The following is a 19290-nucleotide window of genomic DNA, read 5'->3' on the forward strand; positions in this document are numbered from 1 at the left end:
TTTTTTGTTTCAGTGGTTGGTAAGCTGTCTATCCAAATTGCTGTTGACACCTTACCCACTTACTCCCCCTGTAGATGGTTGTTAGGGAAAGCTGTCTAGGTCAGGCTATACACCTCCCTCCAACAGTTCAGCCTGGCTTAACACCTGATTTAAGATTTACTGTCATTCCTGTTTTAAAACGCCTGTATAACTGAAGACGACGGCAGATAGGCAGTGCTTTTAAGGCTTAGCAGTAAATACTAAGAGGATTAGATGCTAGCTATTTTACTTAAAAAATAAGAAAGCCTGAGTAATGCTTTTGACACATAAAAACACTTATCACTCACTACTGTCAATTTACAGATAAAATGCATCCACTGAACTTTCATCTGGGTCTGTGGAACTAAAGCACCAGACTCTCAAGGCCTCTCCAGGCTTTTTGGGCAGCATCCTGAAGACCCATAACTTTTTAAATAATTGTGTTTTCGGTGGAAGTTTATGCAACAAATTAGGTTCCCATTCACCAATTTCTACCAAATTGTTCAGTGACATTGGTTACATGCCTCACAATGTGTCAACGTTCTCATTTTTCCATTCTAGTTCCATTTCCAGTAATCTAGTTTCCCTGCCTCCTTACCTTTACAACTTTGCTTTAAAGTAACTGCTCACCATTTGGTCTCACAGATTTTTTAGAAATGTCTAACTTTTTAATACCCTGATTATGGGACAGAGATGTTCTGAGGAAGAGAATCCCCCTCCCCCCCCCTTTTTTCTGTTCTCTTTGGTCTCTCTCCCCATCATCCTTCTTGGTAAGCATATTTTTAAAAATTTAAATTAAACTTATTTTTGTGAGATCATGATGAGAGCAGACGGGAAGCTCACGTTCTACATGTCCACATCATGCCATGATGATCCCATCAGTAGTATAAAGTAAGCTTCACCTCCCCTGGATAGTAACATGTCTTAAAACTAAAGCTGATAAAGCTCAAAAGGACATTAGGTGTCCATTAGCACCTTATACTATATAACTTTATTGCTCAGGAAAGCAAACCCAAACCCGCCTTCCTGAGCAGGAAGCAGCAGTTTGGTCACCAGAAGCAGGCAGAGAAGGGCTGCAGGCAGCCCACAGCAGAGGGCGCTACCGGTCTCCAAACTGGAGAGGGAAATGGGTGGGGAGCAGGAGAGAACCAAGAGGACTTAGAAAGGCCAAGAAGCTGGTATCACTGGTTCTTACATTTCTGGCTAAGTTCCTCAAATAAGTGAATAGGTTCTGGTTAATAAAGTTCACAGTTGTACGAAAGATATCACGGAGCAAGGAAGGCTTGTGATTGGCCACCTTTTTGGCCAACAGCAGGATCAACATCAGCTTTTTCTTTTCTAACTCCATGTCCATGAGACAGGTCTGCATCGCCTGTTCCAGGGCAGTCCCCAGGCACTCGCTTCTTTCCTGGACAGGAGTGAAAAGAGAAGCATCACACAGAACAGCTTACTAAAATTCTTAAAGGAAAAACTGTCCCAGACAGCCCCTCAATGATGAGTATAAAGACATGCTTTCATTTCAGTAGGAAGTATTTATCAAACCGCTAAGGAGGTTGGGCAGAGAGAGTGGGAAATAGTTTTAAGAGCAATGGAAAGAGAAGCCTGAGCTCACTCCCTGGAATGGGATGTTCATTAACCAAATACATGCTCATCGAGCACAGTATGCTCACTATAGACAATAATGGAATACAAAAAGCCAAGTCAGTCCCTGACCCTATGTCTTAGGCCCATCTTACTGGTGCAGATCTAGCTAAGGGAAGGGGATGAAGGCGCTACAAGTTGCATTCCCACCTACACAGGAGAGGCAGACCATAGACCATTAGACTTAAAATGCCTCAAGCTCATTGACTCACCAGCAAAATTAAGTAATGTAAATTAACATTGTGGGAGTGGTCCCAAGGCAGAGTAGTAGGAGATGCTTATACTATGATAGCTGCTGTAGAACATCAGATGGAGAGACATCACTAGAATGGAGACAAGCCTTTTTGGAGGACAGAAGGCTTGACCTGGCTGATCCCTGAAGGATGAATAAATTTACAGATAGTGAGGGCTGTCTGCATTTGCAGCAGGTAAAGGTCAAAACCTTTCTCTCCTCTGAGCTCCTGTAGCTACAGGCATTTATTTGACAGCCTTGGGGTATTCATTTCTTTCTCCCACTAAGTTTCTTCAGGAAGGACAGAGTGCCTTGGACCTAACCTTGAATCCACCAAGGTGCCAAGGAAATGTAGAAGCTCAGTAATTATTTGAATATTGATTGGCTATGACCACAAAACCAAGAGTAGCTGGCTTTTCTTGTCACACCTGGGTAAGTTCTCTATTGGCGTCTTTATACAACTGCCTAGAACTGAAGAAAGAATAAAAGTTACTTCTAGAAGAGCCATATACATTTTGCTGACAATATTTTTGGAGGCCTTTTATCCCTAACTGTTGGGTCTGACTTAAGGTTCAAGACTGCTAAATGTCAACTAACCATCTTCTGAGAGTCCCTTCTGACTCTATTTCCAATTCTTTTGTCGATGAGCATTAAGCCCCAGACCTGACGGTTGGGAACTGAGTCACTTCACTGGACATTGGTCTACCTACCTGATAGGGAACAAAGGACGGATCTTGTTGGTTCAATTGACGAGAAAATGCTCACACTTCCCCACTGACCCAGAAAAGGCACCAGTGTAAGTCTGATTCCTTTACTTACTGCCTCTGACAGGTTCATGTTCATAAACTGCATTGCCAGGTTTTGCACCAGACTTGGGTGGACCTTGCTTTCTATCTCGTCTCCTATTTGGGCGAGATGCTCAGCGATGATCTGGATGACTTCCTCTTGACTTCCAGAATCTGAATGTTCAGGCAAGGGCAGAAGTGACAATCAGATTCAGACAATGGCCCTGTTCAACACTCTTACCCTACTCCTCCCCACCCCTAAAAAGGAAAGCCTTCTGCTCTGGAACAAACCTTGCTCCTGCTTCCATAGCACACCATGATGGGCCCAGCCGAGCATCTGCTCCACTCCACTAGGGCCGCAGTGTGAGGACATAGGAGCAGCAGTTCAGGGGGCAGTGGATGGGCCCCTGAGTGAGTAGAATACTGGCTCGAGCAGTGGGTCTCTGCCTGAATACAGAGTCAACATCTGCCCACAGGAAGGATCAGTGATGCTGGGGGCATCTGAGGCATAAACCTGGCTTCAGCCTTTATGGCTGCCGGTTCTATATCCCAACAGCTAATAGATGTCAGCCTTAGATGCTGTGAGGACAGAGACTCTGCAGTCTGACCATGTTTGGGTCCCACCCCCGCCCTTTCCTAGCCACGGGACCTTGAACTTTCCTACCTTCCCCACAGGGCGGCTGTGGAGACCATTCCTCTCTCCAACACCACCTCATGCAGTAAAACACCAAATCTTCCCTATGACCCAAAAGGCTCTGCTCTATATAATCTGCCCCCCACCTCTCTAACTGGAACTCTCCCTATTTGCCCCCTTAACTATTCTTCTTAGCTACACTGGCCTCCCCCACCTGCTGTTCCTTCCCCCAGAGAGCAGGGCTCATCCTCTCACTCCCTTCACATCAGCTCAGCCACTCTCTGGGAAGGCTTTTCTGACCTTATTCAGTCCGATATTAATAAACACCACTCCTTGTCCCCTTGTCGCCCCCTCTGTCTTCCTTGGCACTTACTACTACATATTTTACCTTATGCTATTTGTCATAATTAAGTTTCATAAGGGCCACAGTTTTTTAATCTGTTTTGTTCACTGCCAAATACCCAGCACCTGAAACAATGCGTGGCACACAGCAGGTGCTCAATAAACAAATGCACAAACCAACAAATGAGTAAAGAAATGCACCTAACTGTCAAATCCTGTCTTACAGGGCAGATACACCTCTTTCCTACCCACTGCCACTACCACCGCTTCAGTGTGGGTCCTCCATCGCCTCTCATTTGGTTAATTACAATCATCCCCTAACCCCACTTCCTGCTCCCACTGCCCTCCAGGACCATTCTTCACTCCCCACAATATACTCCTCAGAGCCAGGACCTGGGTAGGGCAAGTGAGGCACTTCAGGTACAAGCTTTAAGGAGACTATTAGGAGGATCGAGTACAGCTGCATGACCCTGGGCGTGAGGCCTCCTTAAATGTGCCCCAGGTGTCTCACTGGCTTCCCTCTAGTTCTGACCATGACACTTGGACCAGTATAGATATTACATTACTTCTCTGCTCAAAACCTTTCATATGCCCACCTCTGCTTAAGTGGTAAGTCATGACCTAGCCTCAACTTGCCTTTGGCCTTATCTTCCACTGTTCCCTTCAAATGTTCTAACCAAACTCACTCATCAAAGATGTGGTGAAACCCACATGAAACTGCACTACTTATTAGTAATTAAACACGGTTAAGCCTGTGCATGCATACCTGCTTACTGGTTAATCCAGCCCTGGGTTAAATGAAAAACCCATAATCACTTTTGCAGTCTACAGGCAAGGACCAATGTAGAGAAGAGCAAGAGAACAGCACAGGGGACAGCCTCTGAGCCCACAGCCTGTGGCGGCAGTTACCCCTGCAGCCACTTCTGATAGCAAAGCCATTCCACCTCCACCCCTTCCTAAACCTTTCCAAGAGGGGGCTGCATGGTGCCAGATGCTCTTACTCCAGTGTGAGGCTGGCCAGAAGATACGCTGGCTGGATTCAGAGGCAGAGAAAGTCTTTGCACACCCTGGCTGGGAAGGAACTGCTGTCCCATCCCCATCCACCCCATTCCAGGCGGTGCTGGAAGCCAGCAAGGCTGGATCGGCTGCTTCTCTTCCAAGGCCACCAGAGGGCAGTGCAACCTTTATGCCAGGAGAGTTCAGGGCAAAGACCATGTTCTGCCAGCTGGGTTAGGGGGCCTGGGTCCTGTTGAGATCCCCAGAGTCACATTAGGATTTTAGGGCAATGGTTGATTCTAAATTGGGTGTGCATCAGAACACCTGGGGAGTCCCCTACCCTAGGGTATTTGGATTCAGGCAACTGAAGTAGCACCCTGGGCCTGGACATTTTGAAAAAATGTCTCACATAATTCCAATGTGCACGTTACTGAGAACCACTGTTCAAGGGCCAGATCGGAGAGTAGTCAGACCTCAACACGCTCCCCAGCCTTCAGCTCCAGACAGTCTCTCAGTGGAGGCAGCACTGGTGGCAAAGGGGAATGAAGGTAGAGGTTGGGAGCAGGTCCAGGGAAAGGGTAAAGAAAGTCTGGAAACACTGCAATGGGAGGCAGCCCCCACAGAGGGAGGACAACTGAGCCCAAGCTCAAGGCAAGAGGCCTGGGGCTTCAGGTCCTGGCTCTGCCACACCCATTAGCTATTTGTTTTAGGGCTAGTAATTTACCTTTCTTTGGGCCTCAGTCTCCTCATCTGGGAATGTGGTTCACAATACTTCACTGGCCTACCCATTGTATTTAAAAAAAAAAAAAAAAAACCCATCGCTGGTGATTCCGACTCATAGCAGCCCTATAGGACAGAGTAGAACTAGAACTGCCCCATAAGGTTTCCAAGGCTGCAAATCTTTATGGAAGCAGTCTGTCACATCTTTCTCCCGCGGAGCAGCTGGGTTCCAACGGCTGGCCTTTCAGTTAGCAGCCGAGCATTTAACAGCTGCTCCACCAGGACTCTTTAATTATCTTACAGATAATAAAAAGTAAATATATATGTATATATATTTAATAAATATATATGAAAATAAAAGTATAAGGCACTATACAGATGCAAAGATTGTTATAAAGAACCCAAGTGGATTTCAATTCATTGAAATTCCGCTAGGCCTGGTCAAAGTGGCCTGGCGCTATGCTAGCAGAATCACCTGTGGGGCTTTCACAAGACCAGTCAAATCAGAATCTCTGGAGGTGGGACTCAGGTATCAGTAGTTTTTAAAGCCCACCTCCCCTGTTCTTCCAATTATATAACTCATGTTTGAGAGCCCCTGAGTTATATTATCTAGATCAGTGGTTCCCAAACTTTGGCTGTATCAGAATCACCTGTTACTATTTAAACATTGGCCCAGACAGCAGAATCAGAACCAGTAGCACCTGGAGGGAGATTTTCACATGTCGGAAGGAAAAAAATTTCTAACAGTCATCCAAAAACAGTAGATGAGTTTAACACCACGAGAGGTAGCCAAGTACAGGCCAAATATGGTGGACTGAAAACTGCAAAGGTGGAGACCGAGCCCTAAAGGTCCCTTTCAGCCCTTAGGTTCCCTAAATGTTAACTGGTGACAACAAAGCCCAGATATGAGGCAAAGCAGGCTGGGCCGATGCCAACCTGCCTCAAGTCTTATCTCAGGTCTTCCCAAGCGGAGGTGGCTGCTCCGGTTGCCATCTGTCTGTAGCTCATCGTCACACTCCTCCTTGAGGTAAGCTGGCACGGGAAGCTCATCGCCCAACACCTCCAACTCTACACGGAAATTACAGTTGGAGCAGTTTTTGAAGAAGCTGAACACCAGTATGTTTGTGATGTGCTCATTCGGGAGGACTGAACCATTGCTGACCTAAGAAGAAAGCAGAGACGGAGACCTGTGGGAACCTGGTCCAGGGCCAGAGGCCCTTCTGGCTGCCCGAAGGGCTCCGGGGTACAGCCTGGCCTGAAATAGCCTCACTGGCCCACAGGTTCTGAATAGCCCTATGTGTATGAGAGCTCTGTAGGCGGTCTCATCTACATGGGCAGAGGCCAGGTTTACAGTGCCTGCTTTAAGCAATGCCACCTGCAGATTCCAAAGAGAAAGCTGCAGGAGGTGGCTCATCTACTCATCTGCGTGGCCTCCTGAGAACATCTGGTTGGAGTGGGCTTTCTATTGGCGCAAGAAGGCTGTTTTAGGGAGCCAAGCAAATAACATTTAGATGCCCATCCATGTATCTACATTCTTTTTACCAAGTCTCATGTACCTGTGACCAACTCAGGCCTACCTTTCGTGGCTACGCATCTAGAAGCTCTTTCATTTCCATAACCCCCTTTGTAGGGCCAGGATGGCACTGTGGAAACAGCAGGTTTTCAATAAATACTGGCTAGTGGTGACCCCTAGGTGGAATATAAAACACTTGCCTTCGGGCGGGTTTGGTTGACTTCAAGTGTGTATGCCTTTTAACCAAGCTCCCCAGAGAGCCACGAGGGTGACTCCTGGTCTAACCTGAAGGGGCTGGTGATCACTCAGGCCCTTCAGCTCCCCATCCCTGTGGGCAGCACTTGCAGAAGCAGCTCAGTTCAGCCTCTGGGCTTTGGGAATCAACAGGGACATTTCTGTGCCTTGACTGAGTTCAGGGCTGTATTCTCGGCACACAAAGGTGAGCACTTGTAGCATCTGCAGTCAGGTGTGCCCAGAGCAATCAGAGACCTGGCATGAAATGACCCGGTAGGCTAGGGGTACTGAGATCTGCCCAGATAAATGCAAAGCAGACATCCTGGGCTAACAGAGAAGGTCAGTAGAAGGTGAAGAGCCTGGTAAAAGTTATTTCTATCCTCCAAATCCTTAATAGTTTTCATTACAAAAGTCAGAAAACTAGAGGACAATTGTTAGAAGGCAAATTGTTTTAAATAAATAAAATGCTTAAAATAAGTTGCTACGTATTGCTATTTAGCCTTCATGCCTCCAAAATTACTTCTAAAAAGAGGAAAATTTTTATGTAAAAGCCCTTGCTCTATCAAATCCCTACAATTCCTATACGGTGAGGCCATGAGGTACAAGACAGCTTAGAAACGCACGAACATGCTTCACTTCTGCCTCAAGGAAATGTCCTGGTTAGGAGAGATTAAAGGAGGACTGGAGTAGTGTTGTAGGTTGAATTGTGTTCCCCCAAAAGATACATGGAAGTCCTAATCCCTGGTACCTGTAACTGTGACCATATTTGGAAATAGGGTCTTTGCAGATGGAATCAATTTAAGATGAGGTCATACTGGATTAGGGTGGGTCCTACCCAATGATTGGCATCTTTGTAAGAGAAAGGAGAGGGGATTTACACACAGAGACACACACAGGCAGAGATGAGAGTGATGCAGCTGCAAGCCAAGGAACCTAGGAGACTCACAAAACATCCTCCCTCAGAGCCCCCAGAAGGAACCAACCCTGCCGACACCTTTATTTCAGACTTCTGGCCTCCAGAATGTGAAAGAATAAATTTGTTTCAAGCCACCCATTTGTGGGATTTTGTTACAGCACCTCTAGGAAATGAATACAGACGATCTTTGCCTGAGGACTTCTTTTTGATCTTGTTAAGTACCTTGAAGTCTCAGGAGCAACCCCATGTGACAGGAGAACTGCCCCACAGGGTTTTCTAGGCTGTAATCTTTATGGAAGCAGATTGCCAGATTTTCCAGCATAAACCAACTTTCGGTTAGCAGCCAAGCACTGAACCATTTGTGCCACCAGGGCTAGGGGTTGGTAAACAGGTGTCTACAGACTGAATGCAGAGCAGCAGTTATCACCAGTTATGCCAGATCAGGCTATCAAATATAAGTTCAGCAATATTTGTCTTCCCACATACAAGAAAAAGAATACATTTGGCAGGGAGGGAAAGGAAAGATTTTCACGTCAGAGAAGGATGAGTCCCGAAGCCATGGCAGGTGGAGAGCAGTATGGACGAACCCGGTTTGGACGGGCATGTCCAGAACAGCTGCACTACCCAGGCAAAGGGAAGTGGGCACAAAGACTGATCACATTTACTTCCAAGAACAAACAGAGCTTGTAACATGCCAAGTATGGACGATGGCCTTTTTTTGATCTTCTAGTGATAAAAGTTGAAATGGGATGTTTCAGAAGATGTCAGATTGGCTAGGTTGTTGTTCATCCTTTTAGACCACAGTAAAGAAAAATGATCAAGATGTAGGAAACCCTACTGAACATATTACAAAATGATCTGAAGGAGGCAAAAAATAATCCTCATGCCATGAAATCAGTGCCAATGCAGAGAAAAAGGTGGAAAGCCACCCACTGTGTCCAAGAAATTGAAATAATCCTGCTGAAAACAGTAGTAAACAAACAAAACTAATCTCACAATTTTTTTTTCTTTTTCCAAGTATCAAGAACTCAAAGGAGAAAGTCAGAAAAATCTACAGCAGGATGAAAGTTCTGATTTTAAAAAAAAAAAAAGTCAAACCCCTACAAACATAAAACTGATCAATGCTTTCACTATGAACCCCAACTCTGTGGGACTCTGGGCAAGCTAACTCCGGAGTCTCCATTTTCCCACTTACAAGGAAATAAAAAGAAAAACCTGAGTAGTAATGATCTCCATCCTTCTTATACTGGAGGGCTGGAAGGAGGACAGACAAATGGGACAATGTGGGAGAAAGTACTTCCTACAAGTTAAAGCTCTACTCTAGTCTAAAGTGACTCTTTTAAGTCACAGACATCTCAAGCAGAGGGAAGAGGAGATAACAGTATCAGGCTGGGAGGGACAATAGGCAGGTGTAAATGGCACTAAACAGAAGAGTATTTTGGATACCAATAAAGAGGCCTTTATCAGGACAAGGGAGAGCCCCCCAACTCCCTTTTGTTCATGCAGCTGACACCTATCCTCTCTGTCCACTCTGACTTAGGCCCTCCAGCTACAAACATGAAAACCACCAGATTATCAGCCTTTGAAAAGGGTATTCAACAAGTACCCACTGAGAACCTTCTGCCTGCTCAGTAGACTCCTGTAACTGCCACCCACAGTGGCTGGTGAGAAGAGCTGCAGGTTAATGCGTAGAATGTGGAAACACCACACTGCTGGGCGGATTGAGGAGCTTGTGGAACTTGCCAAAGGAGAGCCGTGGAAAGTAGATAAACCAAAAGCTTATGATTGGCTGTGCTGTGATTTTCTCTTCCAAGACCATTCCAAGGTATTGAGGAGAAACAGTTTAGGTACCATCCTGTTAGAGGCAGGGGAATGGCTTATATGACCTCCGGGTAACATCTCCAACCCTAAACCAGTGGCTTTTAAATGGTCTTAAATTAGAAAGCCCCCACTCTCTCAGTTAGTGATCAGGTACTCTTGTGTAGGAGACAGGAAGGGACGGAGAGCAGTAAGGAAAGCAGACAGGGAAAGAAAGGGAAGACGGAGGAAAGGGAAGATGAGAAAGGATGTTTCTTTTACTGTGCTCTAAGAAGGAAGCTGCGAATCTGAGGCTCCACTTTGCAGAGCTGTGGAACACCAACAGGCATGCAAATGAAGAACAGCTGGCCCTCAGCCACCTTCCCTCCCCATCCCAAAGCGTTTCTCCAAAAGAATTTGAGAGTCTGACCTGAGGATCCATGATACTGTCAGCACTGGGAAGCTCCAAGTCACTTCTGGCTCACAGGGGACCCTCGTCAGGTCAACGGCCTGGAAGAGGATAGACACACATACATACACACAAGGGGTGGGCAGCTGTTTCCCTTGCAGAGATACCCCCCTCAGAAACAAATCACAGAAGCTGTTCTGGGTTTTGGCTGCAAGGTGCTTGAGCCAACCCAGCTGAAACCTCTGCCGCACATCCCAACCAGCGCTCACCTAGGGGTTTCTTCTTGGCGCAGACTGTGCGCAGACACCCAGGGGATAAACTTTGGATTTTCCTCATTCCAGAACCTTCCCAAGGCATTGTAGAGCTCCCCAGGGCCAGCCCTCCCCTCTCAGAATTCAACTCTTCTACTCCAAGCTCAATAAAACCTCACTGATCAGGCAAATAGCGGCAGTATGATTTATGAAGTATTTTAAAACAAATACATTAGTAAGTTTCCTACAATAATAAACTTAGCTAATAAAATATACCTAGACGTTTTCAGGGAACCTGTTTATTATTACCGTGACCGCTAATATAACCACTGTCACAACTACTCCTTGTTGTTAGGTGCCGTCAAGTTGGTTCATACTCACAGTGACCCTGTGTACAACAGAACAAAACCCTGCTCAGTCCTGCGCCATCCTCACAATTGTTGTTATGCTTAAGCCCACTGTTGCAGCCACTGTGTCGATCCACCTCATTGAGGGTCTTCTTCTCTTTCACTGACCCTCTACTTTATCAAGCATGGTGTCATTCTTCAGGGACTGGTCCCTCCTGATAACATGTCCAAAGTACTGGAGATGAAGTCTTGCCATCCTCGCTTCTAAGGAGCATTCTGGCTGTACTTCTTCCACGGCAGATTTGTTCGTTCTTCTGGCAGCCCATGGTATATTCAATATTCTTCGCCAACACCATAATTCAAAGGCATCAGTCATTCTTTGGTCTTCCTTATTCATTGTCCAGCTTTCACATGCATTATGTGGTGATTGAAAATACCATGGCTTGATCAGGCACACCTTAGTCCTTAAAGTGACATCTCTGCTTTTCAACACTTCAAAGAGGTCTTTTGTAGCAGATTTGCTCAATGCAGTACGTCATTTGATTTCTTGATTGCTGCTTCCATGGGCATTGATTGTGGATCCAAGTAAAATGAAATCCTGGACAACTTCAATATTGTCTCCGCTTCATGATGTTGCTTATTGGTCCAGTTGTGAGGATTTTTGTTTTCTTTATGTTTAGGTGTAATCCATACTGAAGGTTGTTACCAACCCACTCCTTTAACATGCAACCATTCTCGGAGCACATTACTATCTCATTTGTTCTACACAGCTATCCTGAGAAGTAGGCAGCGGAGTTATGCTGATCCTGACTTAATGGATGAGAAAATAATGTTCAGAGACTAATATTCTGAGGTCATGGAGTGGTAAGTGACAGCCAGGAGGGGGCCGGTCACTTTTCACTGCCAGGCCAGTCGTTCACATATGAATGTTATTGCTATGGTTGTTAGCTGCTGTTGGGTTGGCCCCTGAATCATGATGAGCCCACGCACAACAGAGCAAAACCCTGCCCAGTCCTGCATCATCCCCATGATCGGTTGCAGCTCAGGCCATTGTGATCCATAGGGTTTTCACTGGCAGGTTTTCAGAATGAGCTTGGCAGGCCTTTTTTCCTAGTCTGTCTTAGTCTGGAAGCTCCGCTGAAACATATTCAGCATCACAGCCACATGCAAGCCTCCAATGACAGATGGGTGGTGGCTGACCCTGGGTACATGGCCGGGAATCGAACCAGGTCTCTGGCGTGAGAGGTGAGAATTCCACCACTGCCCCATATACAAGTAGCTTTTGTAAAATGTTTATAAAGAAAGAAAAAGATTGATACACTTGACAATTACCTAAAAGATTAAAGCTACCATACGACAAATACACCAACTAAATAACCCACCATAAGCAATTGACCAGATACATTGGTGATTGGGTTAAAAAAAAACCTTACGCCTATACAATGGGATACGTATAACCATTAAAAAGAATGAGAAATCTACGTGTGTACCAGTATAGAAGGACATCCAAAACAGACTGAAGAAAAATTTCTGTAGAATAATCTAAATAGAACGATCCTGTTTTAAAATGTATTTGCCTGGGTATGTGTGTGTGTTCCCACAGTATTAGGTTGAACCAAACGAAACTCGTTTTGTAGGGCAAAATCAGTCACATACTAGTGATTTCATCCGATTCCTAAGTATACAGGCAATTAAAAACAAACAGAAGAATAGACAACCAACTTGTTTCCCAGAAGAAAGGGCAAGCGAGGTCCCCACCTACAGTGAAGGGACAAGCAAGGGCAAGCATCCTGTGTCCAGCCCACCAGGCAGCCCTATACATACCGAGCTTGGGACACGTGCTCCCACTCTTGGCACTGCCCATGTCTCTGTCTTAGGTGCTCACGCTGGCCTTGGCGATCCTGCACAGCTAGAGGCTGTACTCCAAACCTCCCACTGGGGAGTGTGGAAGGCTGAATATGGCTACGCTAGGGAGGAAAGGTGGCCAAAAGCAAATGACCCAGGGTGTGCGTGGACAGAGAAGAAAGTCACAAGGATTGGCTCACAGGCCATCTGTGGGCACCCCCCACCCCCAGGGCAAGAGGCAAGAGCTAGAGACAGGATCAGGACAAAGAACAAAACAGGGCCCACCCTCAGGAAGCAGGTCCATAGCAGCCAAACCATTTCCCCAGAGTTGCTACCAAGGTAACAGTACTGTTGGACCAGAACACTGGCCTCCTTCCTCTTTAGTCCAGTGGCCTTCCCCTCCACCACCATGTTCCTGCCAAGAAGTAACTTCAAAAAACCATGTAGGAGAAAATATTCACCCATGATCCCAGCACTTTCCTTCAGCTGATATCCTTCCAGAATTGTACATACACACCCCACATCTACATGCAGTTTCATATTCTTCTATTTTCACTTATATTGTGATCATTTTCCCACTTCAATAAACGTTCTTCAAAAATATTTTAATGCCTATATAATATTCTATTGCAGTGGTTCTCACCGAGGGGTAATTCTGTCTCCAGAGGACATCTGGCAGTGTCTAGACACATTTTTGGTTGCCACAACTGGGGGAGAGGTGCTACTGGTATCTAGTGGATGCTGCTAAACACCCTACAATGCACAGAACTGGCCCCCTCAACAGAGAATCATAAATGTCAATAATGTCGAGTTTGACTGTTCTATTGCCCCCAAATTGACATATGCCCCCAAATGCAATTAATCCCCTAGTGTCAGACATTTAAATAGTTTCAAATTTTTCACTATTAAAAAAAGCATTGTGATGAATCATCCTGGTGTGGCGTTTCCCAATTAAATCCAGAATCAAGTGAGGTAACATATGTGAAAGCAGAGCATGCCATCCTGCTATACTGGCCTCACGGTGGTGGTAGGCGAAGACAAGAGGGGCTAGCTCACCTGGGCTGTGCCCTCAAGTCACAAAGGCCCCAGGCTCACAGCCACAGCACCCACCCTGGGCACAAAGGTCCCTGGCTCCTGGCCAGCAGCAGTCTTTAGAAGGGGAAGAAGGGCATATTCCCAGGCCTGGCTGGCTCGGCTTTGGGGATCTGCAATTTACCCTTTCAGGGCAGAGCATAAACCCTTAGTAGGCCTGCCTCAGGTTTCCCTCAGGCTTATCCATTTGTTTCTTGAGGAGAATTTCAGTGAGTCAACTGTTAGCTGTGAGTGGAGCCCAGGAGGACAGGGATGAGGACACCCACCAGCATCCTCAAAGGTTAGCCATGGTTTCACCCCCACACCCCGATGCTAACAAAAGTAGCCCCACAAGGAGGAAAATGCAAGCTGCCAAGAGTTCATTCCCCTCCTTTCTTCTGAGACCCAAGTAGGAAAACGGTCAGGCAGGCAGGAAATGGGAAACAATCCACAATCTTACAAGGCTTTCCTGTTACCAGGCAAGTTTAAAGCCAGGACTTCACTGGCCATAAGGCAAGGCTGGGGCTGTTGGTCCCTTTGCGGGTTATCTCTTAGAGCCCCGCACTCTCTCGCCCTTTTAACAGTCAAAGACTCTGTGGTACAGGGATAACAACTCTTTTTACTAAGAACCACCACCATCCCAGCCAACTACCATCTATTATTAACAACCAAAGTCAGCAGGCACGGTGCCAGCTGGCTTCTCCTGCCCTCTCCAGAGCTTTGAACCAGTTCATTCCCAGTGATTCTACCCCCTGCTGAGAATTTGCATTTTCACCCCAGATATACTGAATCAGAATCTGTTTCAACCAGGTGGTTTTTATGAGACTGTCTCCAATCCTCACAGCTTCCTTAAGCAGAAGATATTTCTGAGGACGCAGGGAAAAAGGGAACCCCTCAGGACCAGTTCTTCATGAGTAAGATAATCAGACAATATATACCTCACTGATGCCTACTCAAATTCTAGCCACCCTTCTCTAGGCCCCAAGAGCCTCCCACATACCCTGGAAGCCAAATGTCCCTGAATTAACTGAAAACCTCAAAGTTCACAAAAGCCTCAGCTTAGCACCACCCTAAACCAAAACAAACGCATTGCCATTCAGTTGATTCCAATTCATCACAACCCTATAGGGCAGAATAGAACTGCCCCTTATGGTTTCCAAGGAGCGGCTGGTGGATTTGAACTGCAGACCTTTTGGTTAGCAGCTGAGCTCTTAATCACTGTGCCCCAGGGCTTCAGCACCACCCCACAGTAAGTTAAAGCAGAAGCGTGAGCCACACAGGGCAGGAGCAAGTGGACACAGTGCTCCTAGAAGGAAAAAGATCTTTATGAGGACAAAGCCTCAATAGCACAGGCCTCTCCCTGGGCAACACGTATTCCCTGAGTCCCTTCACCACACCATGCACTCATCCTACCTCAAGGGCACCCAAACATTGCACCGGAAGGACACACTGGACCAGAAGCTGAGAGAATCCAACTCCTGTCCCCCTGGCCCAGCACTTAACTAGCTGTGTGACTTTGAGTGTAGCACTCACCAACTGACAAACATTTTGAGCTTGTTCAATGTGCGTGGAGCTGGGGAACAATGGTAAAAATGTCATACAGGTGTCTGCCCCAAGGCAGCCTGCTGCTGTTATTAGTGGTGACCCCATGAGTGCAGAGTAGAACGGCTCCACGGGGTTTTCAAGGCTGGGACCTTTCAGAAGCAGATCAGGCTTCTGAAGAAGGCAGGCCTGTCTTCTGAGGTGCCTCTAAGTGGGTTTGAACCTCCAACCTTTCGGCTGCTAGTTGGGTGCTTAACCATTTACACAACCCAGGGACTCCTTCAGAGCAGCCTATTTACAAAAAAATGTATAATTGTAAATATGATAAACAGTATGAAGGAAAAGCGTGTGCTGCTATAGAACCCAGCCATTAATACACCCATTAAATATTCAGCATGCCTACTATGTGCCGGGTGCCAGGGAAAAGCTTATACCAGGGGATATACAGTACAGCGTGGAACAGGAGCCTAGACTAGAGACCCAGAGGAGAGAGAATGCTGGCTGGGTGGAGGGCTGAAGGATGTGCAGGAATTAACCAGAAGAAGGACAGGGACAGGGAAGGGAGAGTTCCCAGCATCACTTCACTTTTCTGGTCCCTGGTGTCCAGAAAAATAATGTGCTTGGAGGAGGTAACTTCCCTTTTTTGGTGTTTTCTTAAAGGAACACATGTCAAGATTTTATTTAACTCATTAGTTAGCGGGGAAACAATAAAATGTTACAACTCTTATAAAGGAGTCAAAGAACCACTCACATAAGCAATCAAGAATGCTGAACTGAATTTACACACAGGTGCAAAACTGATCAATATCCACAAGGCAATAATCAATTGCATTCCACTGGACAAAGTTCATTTGCAGCACCAAGGAAGAGAGGCTGATCTGCTTCCACAAAGATTACAGCCATGAGAACTCTATGGAGCAGTTTTACTCTGTAACACATGGAGTTGTCATGAACCATTAACTGACTCCATGGTAAGGGGTTTTGTTTTGTTTAAAAGCAGCTTAAAGACACAGACTAAGACTCAGAGGGTACAAGTAAGAACATCAGTTACCTTTTTTGACCATTTCAAAGTCTTTCACATTTTCTTTTTCTGACAGTATCCTGTCCCCGCAACCCCTACCCGTGATAAAAATGTCAAAGATTATTCTTTATACCAAAAGGGGGTCTAGCTGCCATGAGTCCGAGTCAACCTGATGGCAACTGGTGGTGGTGGCAGCGGGATAGTCTCATCAGGCTGGCCGGATAATTTACACAGGTGCAGCAAGAGTGTTAACTAACCAGATGAGCCTCCTTGGGTTTCTTTTGCAAATTTAGAGCCATGCAGTACTGAACAACTACTAGGGTCACAAAGAAACTTCGCCTGGAAATTGTAATCAGAAATCTCAGATTGGACTTTTAATTAAAAGTCTCTATTTTTGCTATCCTGAAGGTAGGAAACCAAGCCTAAGAAATTCTCTCCGCCAGGTTTCACCTGCAGTACCTATAAATGTGGAGTCACGGGGTGGTGCAAACGGTTAACCTGCTCAGCTGCTAACCAAGGGACTGGAGGTTCAAGTCCACCCAGAGGCACCTCGGAAGAAAGGCCTGGTGATCTACTTCCAAAAAATCAGCCACTGAAAATCCTATGGGGCACAGCTCTATTCTGACACACATGGGGTCGCATGAGTCAGAATCAACTCGACAGCAACTGGAACCCATAAATGTGGGCAAATTTCTCCCTCCCAGGTCCCCCCAATATCCTGAACTCCCTGGGCTGACAGGGAGTGTTCTGCAGGATTTGGGTTTGCAGTCCACTTTGATGAAGCTGTCTGCTTCCACACTAGAAACAGCCCTGGGAATCCTGACCCGTCCACTGGGTGGTCAGTCTGGAAGCTATCTAAGTGATGTCCACTCAAAAGCCTGTATCCAAGAGTCTATTCTTTGAAGTATCACTAACTTAAAGTACCCGGTCCACCTTTGCTGAAGACACACAAAAAATATAGATGAACAAAATGTGGTACATACATACAGTGAAATATTACTCAGCCAGTAGACGAGACGAAGCCTTGATACATGTTACAATATGGATAGAGCTGGAAGACATTATGCTGAGCAAAATAAGTCAATCATAAAACGACAAATATTACATGAACTCACTTATATAAAAAGACAAGAAAAAGCAGATTTACAGAGACCAAAATTTATTAGTGATTACCAAGGGCGGGAGAGAGGGGGGGAAGGGAGATTAATGGTGATGGAAACATCACATTGATTATGGGTCAGGTTGCACAGCCAATTATTGTAATTGCTGTCAGTTAAGTTGTACACCTGTAAAACGTAAATTGGGAAAAGTTGTGTGAATAGATATATTTACAACAATGACACAAAAAAGAGTAGCTGCTGAGGCTGATTATGTTCAACCAAAAGTTTCATGGGATTTGGTTCCTTGGTTTGAAGGTTTAGGGTCATGGTTTCATGAGACATTTCAGTTAATTGGCCTAAAAACATGTTTAGTGCTTCTGTTCTACACTTCCTAGTTTGTTGCATAGCACTGGGGTCTTAAAAGCTTGCAAGCAGCCATCCAAGGCACAACAACTGGTCTTTCTTCAGCTGGAGCAACAGAGAAAGGAGGAGTCAGGAATAGGAGGAAGATACGGAATGTTCGACTAACTGCCTCCATGAACAACTGTCTCCTTTGCCATGAGATCAGAAGAACTGGATTGTGCCTGGCTACCATTACTGAACATTTTGAACAAAGATTCTATAGAAGAATCCTGATCAAAAGGGTGAAAATGCAGAATGGAATTTCAAATTCTCATGGAATCCAGACTTTCTGAAGCCATGGAGGTTGGATGAACTCCTAAATTACTGCCCTGAGATACTGTTTAAACCTTAAACCAAAAATATCCCCTATTCTTAAAACCAAACAATAGCTAAGCTTAACTAGTAAAACATGTCTGCCTTGAGTATTATGCTCTTTTAAGAACTATCCATATGGGATCAAAGTGACAACAGCAACTCAAAAGATTAGATAGGAAGCTTAGCAGGCAGTGAGTTTATATTAATGGAGGAGGAACAACTCAGAAAAGGAGGGTGAGAATAGTTGCACAACACGAAGAATGTAATCAATGTCACTGAATTGTACATGTAGGAATGATTGAAACTGGTGTATGCTTTGCTGTGTATATTCTCAACAACAACAAAAAACACACACAAAAAAATAAAACAAAAATCATCGCTAGATGGCAGAGACTTACCGGTTATGGTTAATTCAGTACTCTAACCAACAATGGAGCCCCGGTGGCTCAGTGGTTAAGAGCTTGGCTGCTAACCAAAAGGTCGGCAGTTCGAATCCACCAGCCACTTCTTGGAAACCCTATGGGGCAGTTCTACTCTGTCCTGTAGGGTCACTATGCGTCAGAATCAACTCAACTGCAACGGGTAACCAGTACTATCAGAATGGAAGAAAGCCACATTCTCTTTTGAGTTACCACACATAACTATCTCCTGACAGTTTTGATCTGTGTTTCTCCTGAGATAAAAACGTACTATGACAGCATGGGTATTGACAAGTAACGGACTTCCAATAAAGCACACAATTTCTGAAATATTTATATTAACATTTTACCTACACAAACTTTACCCAGGGAAGGCTAAGCAAGCATCTCTGATTTGACAACTCTTCCCACGTAGCTCTCACAATAGTAATACCTCAAACAAATCTAATTATAGCATTTCTCCTTTTTATAAGGTGAAAAGACCAAATCTTTGTAACTTTCCAGGGGCCCTCGAAGACATGCCAATGATAGTTTTAAGTATAAAAGAAATGCTGAAAAAAATTTTTTTTTCCTAAATGTAGGGTCCAATCTTTTTTTTTTTTTTTTTTTTTATTTTCTGGCCTTATAAAACTTATTTTATTATTTCAATTTTTTTTTTATTGTACTTTAGGTGAAGGTTTACAGAACAAATAGTTTCTCATTAAACAGTCAGTACACATATTGTTTTATGACATTGGTTA

The 19290-nt window shown here is 45.2% G+C and overlaps 1 protein-coding gene across 1 annotated transcript in view; it reads right to left on the reverse strand.

The window, feature by feature from the left end:
- BID (BH3 interacting domain death agonist) overlaps positions 1–19290 on the reverse strand; it is a 36187-nt gene that overhangs the window by 2009 nt on the left and 14888 nt on the right. Inside the window, exons 2-5 of the mRNA XM_023735715.1 lie at positions 10259–10338; positions 6305–6530; positions 2711–2850; positions 1214–1426 (exon numbers count right to left, since the gene is read on the reverse strand). Of these exons, the coding sequence (XP_023591483.1) occupies positions 1214–1426; positions 2711–2850; positions 6305–6530; positions 10259–10270 (591 nt within the window). The 5' untranslated portion in view covers positions 10271–10338. The remainder of the gene's footprint in view (positions 1–1213; positions 1427–2710; positions 2851–6304; positions 6531–10258; positions 10339–19290) is intronic.

The sequence above is a fragment of the Trichechus manatus genome, unplaced genomic scaffold (genome assembly GCF_000243295.1).
Source record: "Trichechus manatus latirostris isolate Lorelei unplaced genomic scaffold, TriManLat1.0 scaffold00081, whole genome shotgun sequence".
Lineage (NCBI taxonomy): Eukaryota > Metazoa > Chordata > Mammalia > Sirenia > Trichechidae > Trichechus > Trichechus manatus.